This window comes from Gobio gobio (genome assembly GCF_949357685.1).
Source record: "Gobio gobio genome assembly, chromosome: 9".
NCBI classification, from domain to species: domain Eukaryota; kingdom Metazoa; phylum Chordata; class Actinopteri; order Cypriniformes; family Gobionidae; genus Gobio; species Gobio gobio.
Window position 1 is genome coordinate 55,067,400 of NC_137115.1, and position 18,671 is coordinate 55,086,070.

Consider the following 18,671-nt stretch of genomic DNA (forward strand, 5'->3'; position numbering starts at 1 on the left):
TTCACTTTCTCACAGCCGACTGCATTCGAACGGTCCAGCTGGTAAACACCTTCCAGTAATCGACGGTGTTGTCATTATGTCGACCAGCGGAGCGAGTTTACTTTGAGTCTAGGGTAAGGTTCGGTGGACAAAAATTCTAAGGTTCGGCAGAAACCGATCCCCGTCAAAAAGCCCAATATTCGGCCGAATTCGAACCCGAATCCTGGATTTGGTGCATCCCTAAAAATTATCTAGAAATTTGGGTTTAGATTTATCAACCAATATATCGGTTATCGGCTTTCAAATATAAAGAATTATCGGTTATCAGTATCGGCCAAAATTGGTGCATCCCTACTAAATTTACTTGAGATGCAAATATTAAATGTAGTCTTATTTTTTTTATAAAGTTGAGTGAGTTTATGCTTAAAGCAACAACAAATATCTGTCAAAACTGATTTTTCTGAGCCCATTGGCAGATATTTGGATTGCCGCGGGTCTTAAAAATGTCTTAAATTGGAGCAGAAAGTCTTAAATTCAATATCAATGCATTAAATTAGGCCTCTATGATTTCTGTGATAAAGAAAGTGTGGACGGAATTGGAAAATCCATTCATAAAAATGTAATTTACTGTATAAAGAGGAATGTCACAGAAATGTCACATTTTGGATGAATAAATCAAAAGTAGGTCAGGACAAAGGGACAGTTCACACAAAAATGACAATTCTGTCCTCACTTACTCGCCCTTATGTCGTTCAAACACATCAGACTTTCCTTCATCATATAAAGCCATCGAGTCTCTTCAGAACATCTGGAATAATCCGCTCGGTTTCTCTTTATGAACTTTCTGAGGCGTCAGTGGAAGTTGCTCAGACTGTCAATGGAGGACAGAAATCTTTCCCATTTCATTTCAAATATCTTCATTTGTGTTGAGAAGACGAACGAAAGTCAGTCACATTTAGAGTCCAGACAAATTAAAACAGAATAAACAGATTTCATACGCCCTACATTCAATCACAGAATTAAATCACATGCACTGCAAAAAATTATTTTTGTTTTCCAGTAAAAATTCTGGAAAGTAGAAATTAATGTTTTCTGAGAAATTGAACAAAATTAACTGAGCTTCTGCTCAAAACATGAACAAATATCTGTCATTGGGTATGAAAATGACTTGTATTTGAATTAAGATGATTTTTATGAACACATTGGCAGATATTTGTTCTAGTTGTAATCTTAAAATCACTTTTCATAAGATCACAATATTTCTTATGTCAAACTTTAAGCAATTTTTTTTTGTTAAAAATAATTCATTAAAAAGTTGTGGAGACCTGATCCTCAAACTTTGAAGTGTCACTAATTCAACTCATTGTGTGCTTTTAGAGGACATACGGACGTGTGATGTTCCCTTCAGTTTATTCCTCACATTTTCTTCAATTGACCGTTCGCAAAGACCCGCCCCCTTTAGTTACTGTTGCTATGTCCGACAAGCCATGGCGTTCTCACACCACACACACACACACACACACACACACACCCACACACACACACGTCCTCACGTAGGGAAAATACATTACGGAGCAAAGAGGACACACTGACAACACACCGACAGACAGGACAGAGCAAGTTACTTTTGAAATAAAACAAAGTCTCAACTTTAAAATTTTGTCATTTTTTTTTTTAAATGAATCAATGAATAGCGTTTTGTGGCTCTTTAATGTGTGGTGATCGCCTCAGTTAAAGCTGCTCGTCAACCGATCATCTCTTACTTCTAGTTCATTGATAAGCACGAAATAAACATGAATGAACACTAGAAGAAATGTTGTTTCAACCGCAGAGAGACGACAGTACACACAGTTTTTCAAGTTCAAGTCCACCAACGTTAATCTACTAACTCTACTGTCGGACAAAACCGTAGATTTGCAGATGTGATTGGTCAGATCGCCTGTCAATCAAACTCGCAGCGAAGGGTGAATTGGTCTTAAAAAGCTCTTAACCCTCTGGGGTTCTTCATTTATGGGTCACACTCAGGACCTTCGGGTCAAAAATGACCCGGAGGGCGGGATTAAAAAGATTTGAGTAAAATCAATGAAATATATTTTTGTTCAATAATATTTTTTCTTTTCTTTTTTGGTGTTTTGAGATAATTTTATGATTTAGAATTAATATTTATGAAATAATTATGACCCATTTTTTTCCCATTGAATATAATAAAAAATGTATATATATTAGGGCTGTCAAAAGATTAATCGCGATTAATCTCATCCAAAATAAAAGTTTGTGTTTACATAATATATTTGTGTGTACTGTGTATAATTATTATTTATATATAAAAACACACATAAGCATGTATATATTTAAGAAAAATGTATTATATTTATATATATATATATATATATATATATATATATATATATATATATATATATATATATATATATATATATATATATATATATATATATATATATATATATATATATATATATATATATATATATATATATATATATGTTTTTTTTTTATTTTTTTTTTTTTATTAAAGCTGTATTTCATTTTAGAGTCAAGAGACCTTTAGAGGCCTCATGAAAGCTATTTTTTAGATGAGATCGTGCCATCCGGTGGACACATTGCACATTTTTACCACTATAGTGGATCTTGCATTTTATAAAATGTTTCTAAAAATCGTAGCTTCATCGGAATGGTCCGAAACTTGGTGACTTTATTGGTACTTGGTATGTGAACACCCAAAAAAATTGCGGACAGGATTTGCAAAGTCCTGAAAAAAAAGTCGTAAAAATAATAGTCACACTAAGGACCTTCGGGTCAAAAATGACGACCATAAGAAATGAATGGAAAATTGGCAAAAATATGAAAATACAGTTTTTTTGTGCATACAATCTACAAATCAGCCATGATGCAGAAAAAAAGGACTCAATAGTGAAGGGGTGAATCTCTAAAACATCAAGAGTGCAAAACAGACAAAAAAACTCACACATGCACACGCTTATACACACCAAAACACACGCACACACAAATGAACGCGTGCCATTCCAAAAGCCAATTGTGTTTTTGTGTTTGTGTGAGTTTTTTTTGTCTGTTTTGCACTCTTGATGTTTTAGAGATTCACCTCTTCACTATTGAGTCCTTTTTTTCTGCATCCTGACTGATTTGTAGATTGGCAAAAATATGAAAAAAAAAAATTTGTGCATACAATTTCGCCTTTTTGGGGGTCATTTTTGACCCGAAGGTCCTGAGTGTGACTATTTTTTTTACGACCACTTAGACTTTTCAAATCCTGTCCCCAATCTTTTGGGGTTTTCATATACCAAGTACCAATAAAGTCACCAAGTTTCGGACCATTCCGATGAAGCTACGATTTTTAAAAGAAATTATAAAACGCTTCGCATTTTTGACCCGAAGAACCCCAGAGGGTTAAAAGGTCTTACATTCATAAAACCTGCAGAAACCCTGTTTTAGTCATAAACTTGACAGAAGAGAAGTCTGCATATGTCATGTTGTGTAAACTGAAGTAAATGTATCTTTATTTATGATGTTTGTACTGTAAGGTGTGATCAGAAGGTGCGCATTTCCATATTGTAGTGGTTTTGAGCAAAACTATTCTAGCTTTTTTTGTGTGTGAAATGAATTAAAAAGTAACAGATATCTCTCGGACGCTCTGAAGTGTTTCTCAAAGATTTACATTTAGAGAACATGTGTGTACCCTTCATTTTATTCCTTAAATGTTCATTATTTGGTCTTAAGTCTACATGAAAACTACATGAAATGTTTGTGTTGTTTTGATCATTTCTTCTTCTGTTGTGCAGGTTTCCGGTGAATAATTCCCTGCTTCACCCTGTGATCGTGGAGCGGTGAGTGTCATTCATATCACCTTTAACACTGTTTCTCACACCGTTTAGACGTTTGTTCTGCCGCCAGAACGCGATTGATGTCTTAATAACTAAAGCACAAAACCTGCGCTCGTTACTAAAGTCCCAATTAACGAAATCAAAGCAAGTTTGCCAGTTACTCCAATTAGCAAACGTTTGATCACTGATGAAAGATAAAGCGGAGGCTTCATTACTGCTGAAGCGGTTTTGTTTCATCTCTTTGTGTTTTGATTGTCATTGCATCTTTTTAAAAAAGTTTTGCGTTTGGGAAGATGGTCTTGTTTAATTAACACGGCATCATTAAGCTTTCAGACACTGAACGTTATCGCTTCGTTATATTAACCTTCATAGAATGTGAATTTCTGTCCGAAATTCAAATGATATTCAAAGGAAAGGAGTGGCATATGAAGCGCTGGGGCTAATTTCAGCAGAATGACTCCGTCTCGACTGAAAGCTCTTCATTCTCATGACAGCATCCCAAACAATTTGCCATCAATCGCTCCGGCTCTCCTGCAGCTTCCCGCAGGTCTGTAAGGCCGCTGTAATGGTCTGCGTGCTTCTCTCGCTGTCGTGTGCATTAGGTTTTCTCCTCTATTACTCGCTGGAAAGCGGCTCATTACGGTTTCCTTTCGCTCGCCTGCTAACTTTGTTGCTTCCTTCTCTTCCTCTGCTTCACTTATTACCCAAAGATTTCCGGAGAGAATTTGCCGTTTGCTTCTCCATGATGAAGCGTTTGGCAAATATTAAAGACCTGCACACAAAGTAGATGTAAAAACAACCTAAGATGGTTACATTCATTCATTTAGCAGACGCTTTTATCCAAAGGCCTGTCACGATAACACATTTTGCTGGACGATAAATTGGCCAAGAAATGATTGCGATAAACGATAATATTGTCGTTCTGAGAGCATTTTCATCTAAAATAATGATAATGGCATAATAATGCGGGTGCACCTTTTCAAAGATCAATAAACTTTTTACTTCTAAAGCATTTTAAATATCCACAATAAATGAACAAAACAACCAAAACAAAAAAAGCAATGGACTCTCAGTCTGTTAACAAAAAATACACTTGAATAAACAGCTGGAAAACTGCAGCGGATGATGGGAATCGATTACATTTTTTTTACTAATTAATCAGATTTTTTCCTGTAATTAATCACGATTAATACGTTTTTAATGTTTTGACATTGTAATAATTTCAGTTGCTCTCCAAATTAATGTAGAAACAATTTATTGACAGCATATTTTAAACATGTGTTGTATTGGCATCTTTTTATGAATGAATTGGTCGACTCTGCTCTGATTGGTCAGATGGTCCAGTCTGTTGTGATTGGTCGACTCTACTCTGATTGGTCAGACGGCCTAGTTTTTTTCAGTTATACTAAGTGTGTATCTGAATGCATACTGAAGAGAAACTGACTTTAGGACCCAGCGGAACAGCTCCATATAGAGCTCTAAGGGCATTAAGAGTCATGAAATATCATATTATATTATTATTTATTCCACAAGAGGTCGGCAAAGACGCCCAATGTAAGATATTCTGAGCTGAATTGACAGGGTGATGCATGACATTGTGAGCTATTTTGAATTTAATTTGAAAGAATTTGCTTAAATGATATTATTTATTGATAAAATCTAGTCATTTAAAGGGAAATAAAATAAAAAATTACACAATCTCCAAAACAATTGCATTTAAAAATAGAAAAAATATTATAAAAATTAAATGTTACAAAAAAAAGGATGATTTTAGGGCTTTGGGGTATTTTTTTACCCGCGAAGGACTGATTTTGTTACAGTGCGAGGGACGGATGAGGGTTAAGGTAGCACAAACAGTTTTTAAAATTCAAAACAACCATTTGTTTTTTACAGTGTAGGCTGATTTTAGCTATTTTTTCAATCATATACATTTACGTATCATTTATTCTCCAAAACAAACATTATTTACTGATATAGGTGCACTGAAAAAAATTATTCGTTGAATTTACTAAATATTTTATCGTAAGTGGTCGCAATCAATTTATTTGATCTCAATTTAAACAAAAACACATGCAATTCCCATAAAACCAATTCATTAAATTAAAATAAAACAACTCAATTTAAATTATTTAAACGAACACAAATTAATTGTGCTTAATTTAATCGGGCCATAATAATTTTTTTCAGTGTGGTGATATTTAGGTGGTATTAATAGATGAAGTCTGTGTGTATATATTCACATAGATAACATCTGTAATTAAATGAAAATAATATTTCACTGTTTTTACTGTAAATGCGATTTATCAGTAACACTGTACTCAAAGCCCTTATGTATAATGCACTATAAAGGTATTTATAATGCAAATGATATCTTTTCATAAATAACTGTAACCAAAGTTAAAATGCATTATAATATTTGCAGATCGGTTGCGTTTTAATGCATTATACGTTCTAAAGGTGTGTTCAATAAATAGATACATATTCAAATGTATTATAACTGTGGTTATAACTATTCATGAGACTATTAAGGTTCATTACAAGGCATAATTAATGCATTCAAATACTTTATAATGCATTATACATAAGGGCTTTAAGTTAACCGCTACCGATTAATCTATTGATAGTGATGGTGTTTTTTTCATTCGAATAACATGCACTGATGAATTATTCACACACCAGGAACATGCATTAAAAAAACGTGTCAGTTTTGATGTCATGCTGACTGTTTAAGGCATGCACACAAACAACATGAGTTGTCAAATCAGACGTAAATCCTCGTACTGTTTAACAAACTCCATATTCACCGGAGAGCTGCCGATGAAAGACATCCCATGATCCGTGTGTTAAGCGCTCAGTGCTCTGGAATAGAGATGCTGATAACAATCACATCGCTGATCGTAACCATGGGTTACAGCGCTCTCTCTCTCTCACTCACCGTGTGTGTGTGTGTGTGTGTGTGCAGTGTTATATTTAGACGTGTTATTAAAAAGTTGGCACATTCTCACTGAGTCATAGGAGGTGATGTCAAGATGCTTCAGTAATGCGGGCAGCATCATTAAGACACAAACGAAGATGCTCGACAGGAATAGACAGTGGAGGTGAAGAAAAAACTCACGAGGAGAGACAAAGTGCTGATTTCACTGACGTCAGTCCTGCTGGGATCCGGCTAACTTTAGGATTCAGACGTTAAACTTTCTGATCAAATGTTAACCGTTCAAAAGTTTGAGGTTTTTAAAGAAATTGATACTTTTATTCAACAAGGACACATTTAAAAAGATCAAATGAGATGCTAAATGTTTTATTTTATGTTACAAAAGATTCCATTTCAAATAAATGCTGTTCTATTGAACTTTCTATTCATCGAAGAATCCTGAAAAACACACAATGTATCAGTTTCCACACAAATATGACTGTTTTCAACATTGATAATAATCATAAATGTTTCTTGAGCATCAAATCCTCATATGAGAATGATTTGTGAAGGATTATGTGACACTGAAGACTGGAGTAATGATGATAAATTCAGCTTTGATCACTGAAATAAATTATGCTTTACTATATATTCACATAGAACACATCTGTTTTAAATTGTAATAATATTTCATGATTTTTACTCTATTACTAATCTAATAAATGCAGCTTTTGATCACATGATATACATTATATTTATCTAAATATTCACTTAGAAAAATACTATTTTAAATTGGAATAATATTTCATGATTTTTACTGTATTGCTAATTTAATAAATGCAGCTTTTGATCACATGAATAAATTATATTTTACTATATATTCACTTAGAAAAATAATATTTTACATTGGAATAATATTTCATGATTTTTACTGTATTACTAATCTAATAAATTCAGCTTTTGATCACATGAATAAATTATATTTTACTAGAAATTCACTTAGAAAAAGGCTTTTTTAAATTGGAATAATATTTCATGATTTTTACTGTATTATTAATCAAATAAATTTAGCTTTGATCACAGAAATAAATTATATTTTACTAGAAATTCACTTAGAAAAAAGGCTATTTTACATTGGAATAAAATTTCATGATTTTTACTGTATTACTAATCAAATAAATGTAGATTTGATCACATGAATAAATTATATTTTACTATATATTCACTTAGAAAAATACTATTTTACATTGGAATAATATTTCATGATTTTTACTGTATTACTAATCAAATAAATGCAGCTTTTGATCACATGAATAAATTATATTTTACCATATATTCACTTAGAAAAATACTATTTTAAATTGGAATAATATTTCATGATTTTTACTGTATTACTAATCAAATAAATGCAGCTTTGATCACAGAAATAAATTATATTTTACTAGAAATTCACTTAGAAAAAGGCTATTTTACATTGGAATAATATTTCATGATTTTTACTGTATTACTAATCAAATAAATGCAGATTTGATCATATGAATAAATAATTTTTTACTGTATATTCACTTAGAAAAAGGCTATCTTAAATTGTAATATTTCATGATTTCTACTGTATTACTATTCAAATAAACGCAGATTTGATCACATTAAAAAATTATATTTTTCTATATATTCAAATAGAAAAGGGCTATTTTACATTTTAATAATATTCCATGATTTTTACTGTATTACCAATCAAATAAATGCAGCTTTTGATCACATGAATAAATTATATTTTACCATATATTCACTTAGAAAAAGCTATTTTAAATTGGAATAATATTTCATTATTTTTACTGTATTACTAATCAAATAAATGCAGCTTTGATCACATGAATAAATTATATTTTACTATATATTCATTTTGAAAAAGACTATTTTAAATTGGATTACTATTTCATGATTTTTACTGTATTACTAATCAAATAAATGCAGCTTTGATCACACGAATAAATTATATTTTACCATATATTCACTTAGAAAATTACTATTTTAAATTGGAATAACATTTCATGATTTTTACTGTAGTACTAATCAAATAAATGCAGCTTTGATCATATGAATAAAGTATATTTTACTATATATTCACTGGAAAACAGCTGTTTTACATTGAAATAATATTTCACATTTTTGTATGTATTTTTGATCAAATAAACACCTAACCCCAAACTTAGTATGAACACATCTGTTGAATTCTGCATTATTGTATTAAATGTCTCCAACAGTTAGGTTGTAGTTTCATGTTTTGCCTTTACTCATGGTACAAATCACTGTAACGTGCATCCTCTTATTGCTTTAAGATGTTATATCTTCATATGCACATTATTATTCATCATTGATGACTCAAGCTCTGTCTCTGTGTCTGTAGTCGTCTGCTAAAGACTGACATGGAGCTGGAAGTTCTGCGCTACACCAACCGCATCTCCAGTGAAGCCCACAAAGAGGTAAAACGTGTGTGTGTGTGTCACATCCATAAAGCTCAACGCAGTTTTATTAATGAGTTAGGGTGATCTTGAACATTATAGACAGATTTGAAAACCATTGCATGCTTAAAAAAAAAGCATATTTTTAAAGTTACGAGGACTTGAGATGTCCGTGGTAAGTGTTGAATATCTCTGAAAGACTGGCACTGTGTTTCTCAAAAGCATCGTAAGCCTTCTATGATCTCTTTATGCTTTTGATGTTTTGGGAAATGCTTTACAGTGAGTAGTAAAGTCCTTTATAAAGTGTGTAGTAAACTCTTGATGTGCAGCTTCCAGAATCTTAAACCTCGTTTGATCAGAATCTAGGCCAGCATTGCATTTATCCTTCACAGATGCAAGGCAATGCCAGAATGCTAAACAGTTGATATTTCAGCACATAAACCTGCATCTTGACTACACAGTTTATGCCAAGAGATGATTGTGTGCATTTTATGTTGATCATGAAGTGATGGTCAAAGGAGGAGCAGAGCTTTATATACTGTAAAAATATATATATATTGTTTTCCAGTATAAATATCTAAACAATCTTTAAATCAAGATACATTTTTCTGGAGAAGCTACATGACTTAAGATATTATTTCTGAGAAATGTATCAAAATGAAGTTAGTGCTTAAAGTGTGCTTAAAACAAAAACATATATCTGCCAATGGAGTCAAAAATAATCTTGTTTTCCCCTTGAGTTAAGTTTATTTTTCTGACGCCATTGGCAGAAATGTGTACTTGTTTTGAGCACAAACTCACTTAATTTTGATGCTCTTTTTTCAGAAAACAAGACTTAATATCATAACTAATTTTGCTTCTCAAGTAATTATATCTTGATTTAAGAATTAGTATTTTTACTGGAAAGCAAGACTAAATTACTAAGTTAGAAAATAATTTTTCATTGTAACACATCTCACCATATGACTGCAAATTGCTTTCAGAAACAATTCTGAGCCATTTTACCTACACTAAAAATATCAATTCGTTATTTTTTGTTTATTTTTTCCATGGGCTGTTTTGAGTTTTACTTCCCAAAAGTTGAGGCAATTCAAATACAATGGGCAAAACAATTGGACAAGCTACGTTCAAGCTACGTTCAAGCTACGTTCAAGCTACGTTCAAGCTAAGTTCAAGCTAAGTTCAAGCTAAGTTCAAGCTAAGTTCAAGCTAAGTTCAAGCTAAGTTCAAGCTAAGTTCAAGCTACGTTCAAGCTACGTTCAAGCCCTACATTCAAGCCCTACATTCAAGCCCTACGTTCAAGCTAAGTTTGAATTAAGTTTGGTTTATTAAAATCAAAAAAGTGATTTTTTTTTTTTTTTTTTACAGTGTAGTTTATAGGTATGGTCAGAATTATTGGCACCCTTGGTACATATGATCAAAGATGGCTGTAAAAATAAATCTGCAACATTATGAAAATGCATGTTTTTCTCCAAAACACGTTGGCCACAAGTATTGGCACCCCTAGATATTTGTATGAGTAAAATATCTCTGAAGTATATTCCCATTAATATCTACATTTTTAGCACACCAGGGTGACTAGAAACATGAAATTGTCTAGCTACAGTATGACTTCCTGTTTCACAGGAGTATAAATATGAGGAACAGAAAGGCAAAATTCCCTTAATCATCCATCAGAATGAGTAAAACCATAGTTCTGATGCTTCACAGAACAGAAAGTGGCTGTAGGAAAACAGCTTAAGCATTGAAAATCCCCATCCCCATTCCCACTCTCATGGCAATAATTAAGAAGTTCCGATCAACTTAAGATGTTATGAATCTGCCTGGAAGAGGACGTGTGTCTATATCCTCCTAATGCACGGCGAGGAGGAGAGTTTGAGTGGACAAAGACTCTCAGAAGAGACCGGATTCTGTGGTCCGATGAAACAAAAAAAAAAGAGGTTTTTTTGCAGCCCCATGCACCCCATGCCCATCTTTAATGTTGAGGGCCTATTTTTTGGTGGAGGTCCTGGACTTCTTCTTCAGATACATGGTATCATGGATTCTAGCAAAAATCAACAGATAATAAATCAAAACCTGGCGGCTTATGTTAATTTTAAATTAAGTTGTTAAATTCAAATTAATTCAAGTTAAGGTAGAATTAAGTCAGGTTAGAATTAAGTCAAATTAGAATTAAGTTAAATTTGAATTAAGTTAAGCTGAATTTGAATTAAGTCAGGTTAAGTTAAGTCAAGTTAAGTTTTAATTAAATCCAGTTAAGTTCGAATTAAGTTGTTAAATTCAAATTAAGTCGTCAAGTTCAAATTAAGTCGTCAAGTTCGAATTAAGTCGTTAAGTTAGAATTAAGTCAAGTCAAATTAGAATTAAGTCAAGTTAAATTCAAATTAAGTCCAATTGAATTCAAATTAAGTCAAGTTGAGGTAGAATTAAGTCAAGTTAGAATTAAGTCAAGTTAGAATTAAGTTAAGTTTGAATGAAGTCAAGTTGAATTCAAATTAAGTAAAGTTAAGGTAGAATTAAGTCTTGTTAGAATTAAGTCAGGTTTGAATTAAGTCAGGTTAGAATTAAGTCAAGTTATAATTAAGTCAGGTTATAATTAAGTCAAGTTAAATTAGAATTAAGTCAAGTTAGAATTAAGTCAAGTTAAGTTAGAATTAAGTCAGGTTAGAATTAAGTCAAGTTCGAATTAAGTCAGGTTAGAATTAAGTCAAGTTAAGTTAGAATTAAGTCAGGTTAGAATTAAGTCAAGTTCGAATTAAGTCGTCAAGTTCGAATTAAGTCAAGTTAAATTCAAATTAAGTCAAGTTGAACTTAAATTAAGTCAAGTTAAGGTAGAATTAAGTCAAGTTAGAATTAAGTCAAGTTAGAATTAAGTCAATTTGAATTCAAATTAAGTCAAGTTAAGGTAGAATTAAGTCAAGTTAGAATTAAGTCAAGTTGAATTCAAATTAAGTCAAGTTAAGGTAGAATTAAGTCAAGTTAGAATTAAGTCAAGTTAGAATTAAGTCAAGTTGAATTCAAATTAAGTCAAGTTAAGGTAGAATTAAGTCAGGTTAGAATTAAGGCAAATTCGAATTAAGTTGTCAAGTTCGAATTAAGTCAAGTTAAGTTTGAATTAAGTCAAGTTAAATTAGAATTAAGGAGAAGACTCAGAGATGCAAAAAGTATTTAATATAAGGGTGTGAAAATATAAACCCCCCCACTTTCAATTCTTTTGCTTCAACGAAGGGTTACATTTTTGTGCATTTTTACAAAAAGAAAAGATCAAAAGTATAAAAGATGCATGTTTATATTTACAGCCATCTTTGATCATATTTACCAGGGGTGCTAATAATTCTGATCATGACTGTACCTAACAGTTCCTTATTGAATCAGATGCTAATAATGTACAAACATAAAGAAAGAATGCATCAGTGGGCACAATCGGCTCTTGTAAAGGACTTTCTAATATAGTGTAAAGTGAAGATCTGTCATCAATCATGGGCATTATTCCGCTCCGCTTCCAGATGAACGCAGACTCCTGATGTATGCGCTGTTAGATGGTATTTATTAAGGGAACATGACGTTTCAAATGTTTGAAAATGCACAGCAGTCGAGCGGCCACCGTGAATAAAACCCTGAGAGATTTAATAATCCAAGATTGATGGCGCTGCTTTGTGGTAGAACCAGCTCCTGATATCCCTGAATGAATAAACAGCCTTTTAAAGAGGGTTGGATATTAATGGGCCAGTCTGTGGTTTGTACATGAATTAATACTGCGTGTTTAAGCTGAGGTCATATTTATCATAGTAACTGCTGACTATAACATTGATCGTTACATCAAAAGTGTTTTTGAACATCGATTCATGTCCCAAGTTCTTGAGAGATTCCCACACAACCCGCCTCTTAAGGAAACGCTCCTAATGGAATAGATCTCTCGTAAATGATATTTCTGCTAGATAATAAAGACTTATAATGCGTGGCTAATACACACTTTACTTAAAGCATTAATTATGCCTTGTAATGCACATTATAACAGTCTCATGAATAATTGTATCCGCAGTTATAGTACATTATAATACTAATCTGCAAATATTATAATGCATTTAAACTTTGGCTACAATTACTTATTAAAAGATATAATGCATAATAATGTGCATTATGAATACCTTTCTAATGCATTATTATATAAAAGCTTTAATTCCCTTAACACTTTATATATAATGCATTATTAAAGTATTTGCCTTATGCATTGTATGATCTCATGAATAACCTGTTATAATGCATTATAATGCTTATCTATTCATTGTTACACCTATAAGGTAACACATTCTATGAAGGTTTATAATGCATCATAAGAGGATTCTTAATGCATTATAATACATGCATAATGTTGTATGTCTTTATGATGTGTTGTTGTATCATCTGATAAGTAATCATAACAACAGTTACAATACATTATAATACTTATTATTTTTGTGGTTATAACTTTTAAGAGTGCAGTGCATTATATCACCAGATGAAGCCTGCATTTATAATGGATCATAAGGCTATTCTTAATGCTTTATAATGCATGCATAATGTCTTATAAACAACTTGTATGATGTGTTGTTGTATCATCTTATAAATAATCATAACAACAGTTACAGTACATTATAATACTCACCTATTTATGGTTATAACTTTTAAGAGTACAGTGCATTATATCACCAGATGAAGCCTGCATTTATAATGCATCATAAGAGTATTCTTAATGCTTTATAATGCATATATAAATATAATAAATGCATATAGGTCAGAGTCTGGCAGCACGAGCACGTCCCGGCCGTTGTAAAGTTGTTATTAGCTAGCTGATAATTTTTATTAAATTGCATATGGCAGAAAATTAGGCTATTTGTTAATTTTTAATGCTACTTTTTAATATTGATATGATTATATACCAAAACAATTATCTGTAAATAGTGTAAAAAATGAGGTACAAAAGAAACAAACATCGATGTAAGAGAACATGCATAATATGAGATATCAAAATAAGATGATCAAAATTACTAGCATTTTTTATATGTATTGTCAGTATTGCACTTGCAGATCAGGTGGGGTGTGTGTGTGTGTGTGTGTGTGCGTGTGTGTGTGTGTGTGTGTGTGTGTGTGTGTGTGTGTGTGTGTGTGTGTGTGTGTGTGTGTGTGTGTGTGTGTGTGTGTGTGTGTGTCAACCACCACCGAAGACCATTTTTGACCCAGGAAAAACCCTGAATGCATATCGTTTCAAAGCAGCGTCACGGAAAATGCATGCGTCTACATTACACTTTAAAGTGATTTGTTATCAGAGGAGACTGTGTCCAAGTTATGGATTTCAGAAATGTACATATACACATTACACAGTTAGCTAACCAAGTCTGGAACGACATGAGCGCGAGTAAATAAGGACAATTTTCAGTTCAATTCCTTTTAAACGGTTTTGAAAGATTTCCATTTCAGTCATTAGTGGTCAGGACTCAGACGGCATTGTAGAAGCTCTGTGAATGGCCGTCCTTGCTTTATCTGAAGAAAATGACCCCATCAAATGAAGAATGACCTTGGCACACGGGTCGATCTTCAGATGGAGGTCTGAAGGACAGGTTTTGAGGCTCTTTTGATCTCTCGTCTCCAGCAACGAAGGCCTCGGCTCATATTAACGCTCATAGGTCTTCATTAGTGCCAGTCTCAGCCAGAGCTCATATAGACACACATCTCACGGCTGTAACCTCTCGTCTTCCGTTATTACTGGATATTCGCTTTAAGAGGGACATGAGTCACGGCCGCAATGGAAATAAATCGTTTTTTGAATGCCGAGATGAGGAACGAGTGATATCGGAGAGTTCACTGTACGGCCACAGTTTAGACGAGGGTTGAGAATCAACATCTATTTCTCCTTTAGGATCACTTCCATTTTTTTTTTATGACTTTCAATTCCGTTCATGGGGAACGTCTCTATTCTTGTGCTGATGTGGATGGAGAAACGTTTCCAAACATCTTTCTTCCTTAAAATTAGTAAAGAGTCATTTATATAAGGATTAATTGTTACCATTAAAGGGTTAGTTCACCTAAAAATGAAAATTCTGTTATTAATTACTTACCCTCATGTCGTTCGACACCCGTAAGACCTCCGTTCATCTTCAGAAACCCTAAATAACGACTTAAATAGTGATGACGATTTCAAAACACGGCCTCATGAAGCTTCGAAGCGTTATGAATCAGTGAGTCGATTCAGCAGTTCAGAGCGTTATGAATCAGTGAGTCGAATCATGATTTGGATCGCGTGTCAAACCACCAAACTGCTGAATCGACGCTTCGAAGCTTCATGAGGCCGTGTTTTGAAATCGTCATCACTATGTAAGTCGTTATTTAGGGTTTTTTCGCGCACAAAAACTATTCTCGCCGATTCATAAAGTTATTGTAGAACCACTGTAGTGAGATAGACTTTGTAACGACGTCTTTAGTACCTTTTAAGGGTCTTGAGAGTGTAAAGTGCATTGAGCCAATGGAGGCCTTTCAGAGCATCAGATTTACACTAAAATATCTTCATTTGTGTTCTGAAGATGAACGGAGGTCTGACGGGTGTCCAACGACATGAGGGTGAGGAATTAATGACAGAATTTTCATTTTTGGGTGAACTAACCCTTTAAGTAACAGACCTGAGTAGGGCCACGGACTGGACCATCTGACCAATCAGAGTAGAGTAGGCTCTTAGAAAGGCGGGGTTTAGAGAGACAGAATCCTTTATCGAACCATTTCAGACACTTTGAGAAAAGAGCTGATGCTGCAGTGCATGGTGTGATCCTTGTATGAATATAAACCTCTAGTAGGAATCCTCAGAAACCAAATTATGAACCTTTAAAGTAGCATAATCGGGGCACTTTAAGTGAAATAAGAATCTTGAGTCCCACTGAATCAAGCCTTCAGTTTCGTCTTCATTAACATATCGTGTTAATTAACATTTTAGAGGTTGTCTGAAAAATGAACGTGTTCTTTCTCAGTTTGGTGCACAGATTCTGGATGATTTCTCTCTCCAGCGCCTCGACCGAATTACATATTTCACTCAAAAATGGACATTATTTTACTTTTGATTATCTTAATGGGCCTTAAAATAGGCTCCAGGTTCTTTAAGAAAATATGACTGTGTTGGGAGATGAAACGCGGCCTGTTCTTGATGGATTACGTGAGCGTCCTCTGGATGTGCAGCGGTCTGTCAGTGATGCTTACAGCAGCAAGTTTTGCTAGTTTGAAATGTAAATGACCGACTAAATGCTGATTTTGTCTTTGTGGCGAAGGAGAGCCGAGGCGAAAGAGGAGATTAAGAGTTCAGCTCCAGTCCAGGGGCTTTTACTGTTTTATTGAGTGTGACAAGAGCAGACAACATTAATTTGACCTTTGAACCTATGAATAATGCACTATATGTAGATGTGATTTCAAGCGTGTTTATTGGTGTGTAGGGTATGCTGCTAATAATGCCAGAGTTAATGGTTCGATTTTCACATTTAATGCACTGTAAGTTGCTCTGAAGGCAAAATGCCAAATGCATAAAGAGAAACTAACGTCTTGATATTCTGTATCAGTTAGAGATGCATGAAATGGAATGGTTGTATTGCCAAAAGTATTGGGACACGCCTCCAAATCACTGAGTTCAGGTGTTCAATCACTCAATGGCCACAGGTGTGTAAATCAAGCAGACGCTTCTACACACATCAGTGAGAGAATGGGCCGCTCTCAGGAGCTCAGAGAACTCAAGCGTGGTCTCAAGTCCAAATATTATACTAAATATTCCACGCTCAACTGTTAGTGGTGTTATAACAAAGTGGAAGTGATTGGGAACAACAGCAACTCTTCACAGAGCGGGGTCAGCGCATGCTGAGGGTCACAGAAGTGGCAAACTTTCCTCAGAGTCAAGAGCTCCAGACCTCCAAACTTCTGTGTCCTTCAGATGAGCTCACGATCAGTGTGTAGAGCTTCATGGAATGGGTTTCCATGGCCGAGCCGCTCATCCAAGCCTTACATCACCAAGTGCAATGCAAAGCGTGGGATGCAGTGGGGTAAAGCGCGCCGCCACTGGACTCTAGAGCAGTGAGACGTGTTCTCTGAGTGACCAATCACGCTTCTCTCTGGCAATCCCATGGACGAGTCTGGGTTTGGCGGTTGCCAGGAGAACGGGACTTTCATGTATTGTATGTATCCCACACATATAGTGCAGTTTCATTAACTCTATTAAGAAAAGACTAGTTTAATGTCAACATAGTAAATGTTTCATGCAGACGTGCTTTAAAGGGTTAGTTCACCCAAAAATGAAAATTCTGTCATTAATTACTTACCCTCATGTGGTTCGACACCCGTCAGACCTCCGTTCATCTTCAGACACAAATGAAGATATTTTAGTGTAAATCTGATGCTCTGAAAGGCCTCCATTGACACAATGCACTTTACACTCTCAAGACCCTTAAAAGACACTAAAGACGTCGTTACAAAGTCCATCTCACTACAGTGGCTCTACAATAACTTTATGAATCGGCGAGAATAGTTTTTGTGCGCAAAAAAACCCTAAATAACGACTTATATAGTGATGACGATTTCAAAACACGGCATCATGAAGCTTCGAAGCATTATGAATCAGTGAGTCGAATCAGCAGTTTGAATCGCCAAATTTCAGCAGTTTGGCGGTTTGACACGCGTTCCGAATCATGAATCGACTCACTGATTCATAACGCTTCGAAGCTTCATGAGGCCTTGAAATCGCTTCGAAGCGTTATGAATCAGTGTTATTTAGTTTTTTTTTGCACACAAAAACTATTCTCGTCACTCCATAAAGTTATTGTAGAACCACTGTAGTGAGATGGACTTTGTAACTTTAGTCTTTAGTGTCTTTTAAGGGTCTTGAGAGTGTAAAGTGCATTGAGCCAATGGAGGCCTTTCAGAGCATCAGATTTACACAAAAATTTCTTCATTTGTGTTCCGAAGATGAACGGAGGTCTGACGGGTGTCGAACGACATGAGGGGAAGTAATTAATGACAGAATTTTCATTTTTGGGTGAACTAACCCTTTAATTTCAAACCCTTCAGATTTGAACATGTCAGCATTGGTGCCTATTTTGTGGCGCTGGTTCTGGAAGTATTTTTTCCATACATTTTTCCCATAGTGCTTTAAAAAAGTCTTCATTAAAGTAAAGCATTATTAGCCATGAAACAAACCAACCAGCTATGACTCGATTACATCGTTTCATGGGAGTGGGCGGAGCTAAATTTTTCTACTCTCTGATTGGTGGAATGTTCCGTACAGCATCATGGGTAAAGTAGTTTTTCACTTGCGATTAATCACGGTTATTTTAAAACGAAACGGAAATAATGCAGGCTGGCGGCTTCAACAGAATCCGATACCATCGCTTAACAACCTCATAGCTCCCAGTAAGGCTGTCTTTAAAGGTTTATAAGTTGTTGTTAAAAATACAT

General features: G+C 34.2%; 1 protein-coding gene across 5 annotated transcripts in view; it reads left to right on the forward strand.

Moving 5' to 3' along the window:
* pepd (peptidase D) overlaps positions 1–18,671 on the forward strand; it is a 161,275-nt gene that overhangs the window by 54,533 nt on the left and 88,071 nt on the right. For all 5 annotated transcript variants that reach the window (XM_079825836.1, XM_079825839.1, XM_079825840.1 and 2 more), the window contains exons 7-8: positions 3,801–3,845; positions 9,161–9,236. In XM_079825836.1, coding sequence (XP_079681962.1) covers positions 3,801–3,845; positions 9,161–9,236 — 121 coding nt within the window. The remainder of the gene's footprint in view (positions 1–3,800; positions 3,846–9,160; positions 9,237–18,671) is intronic.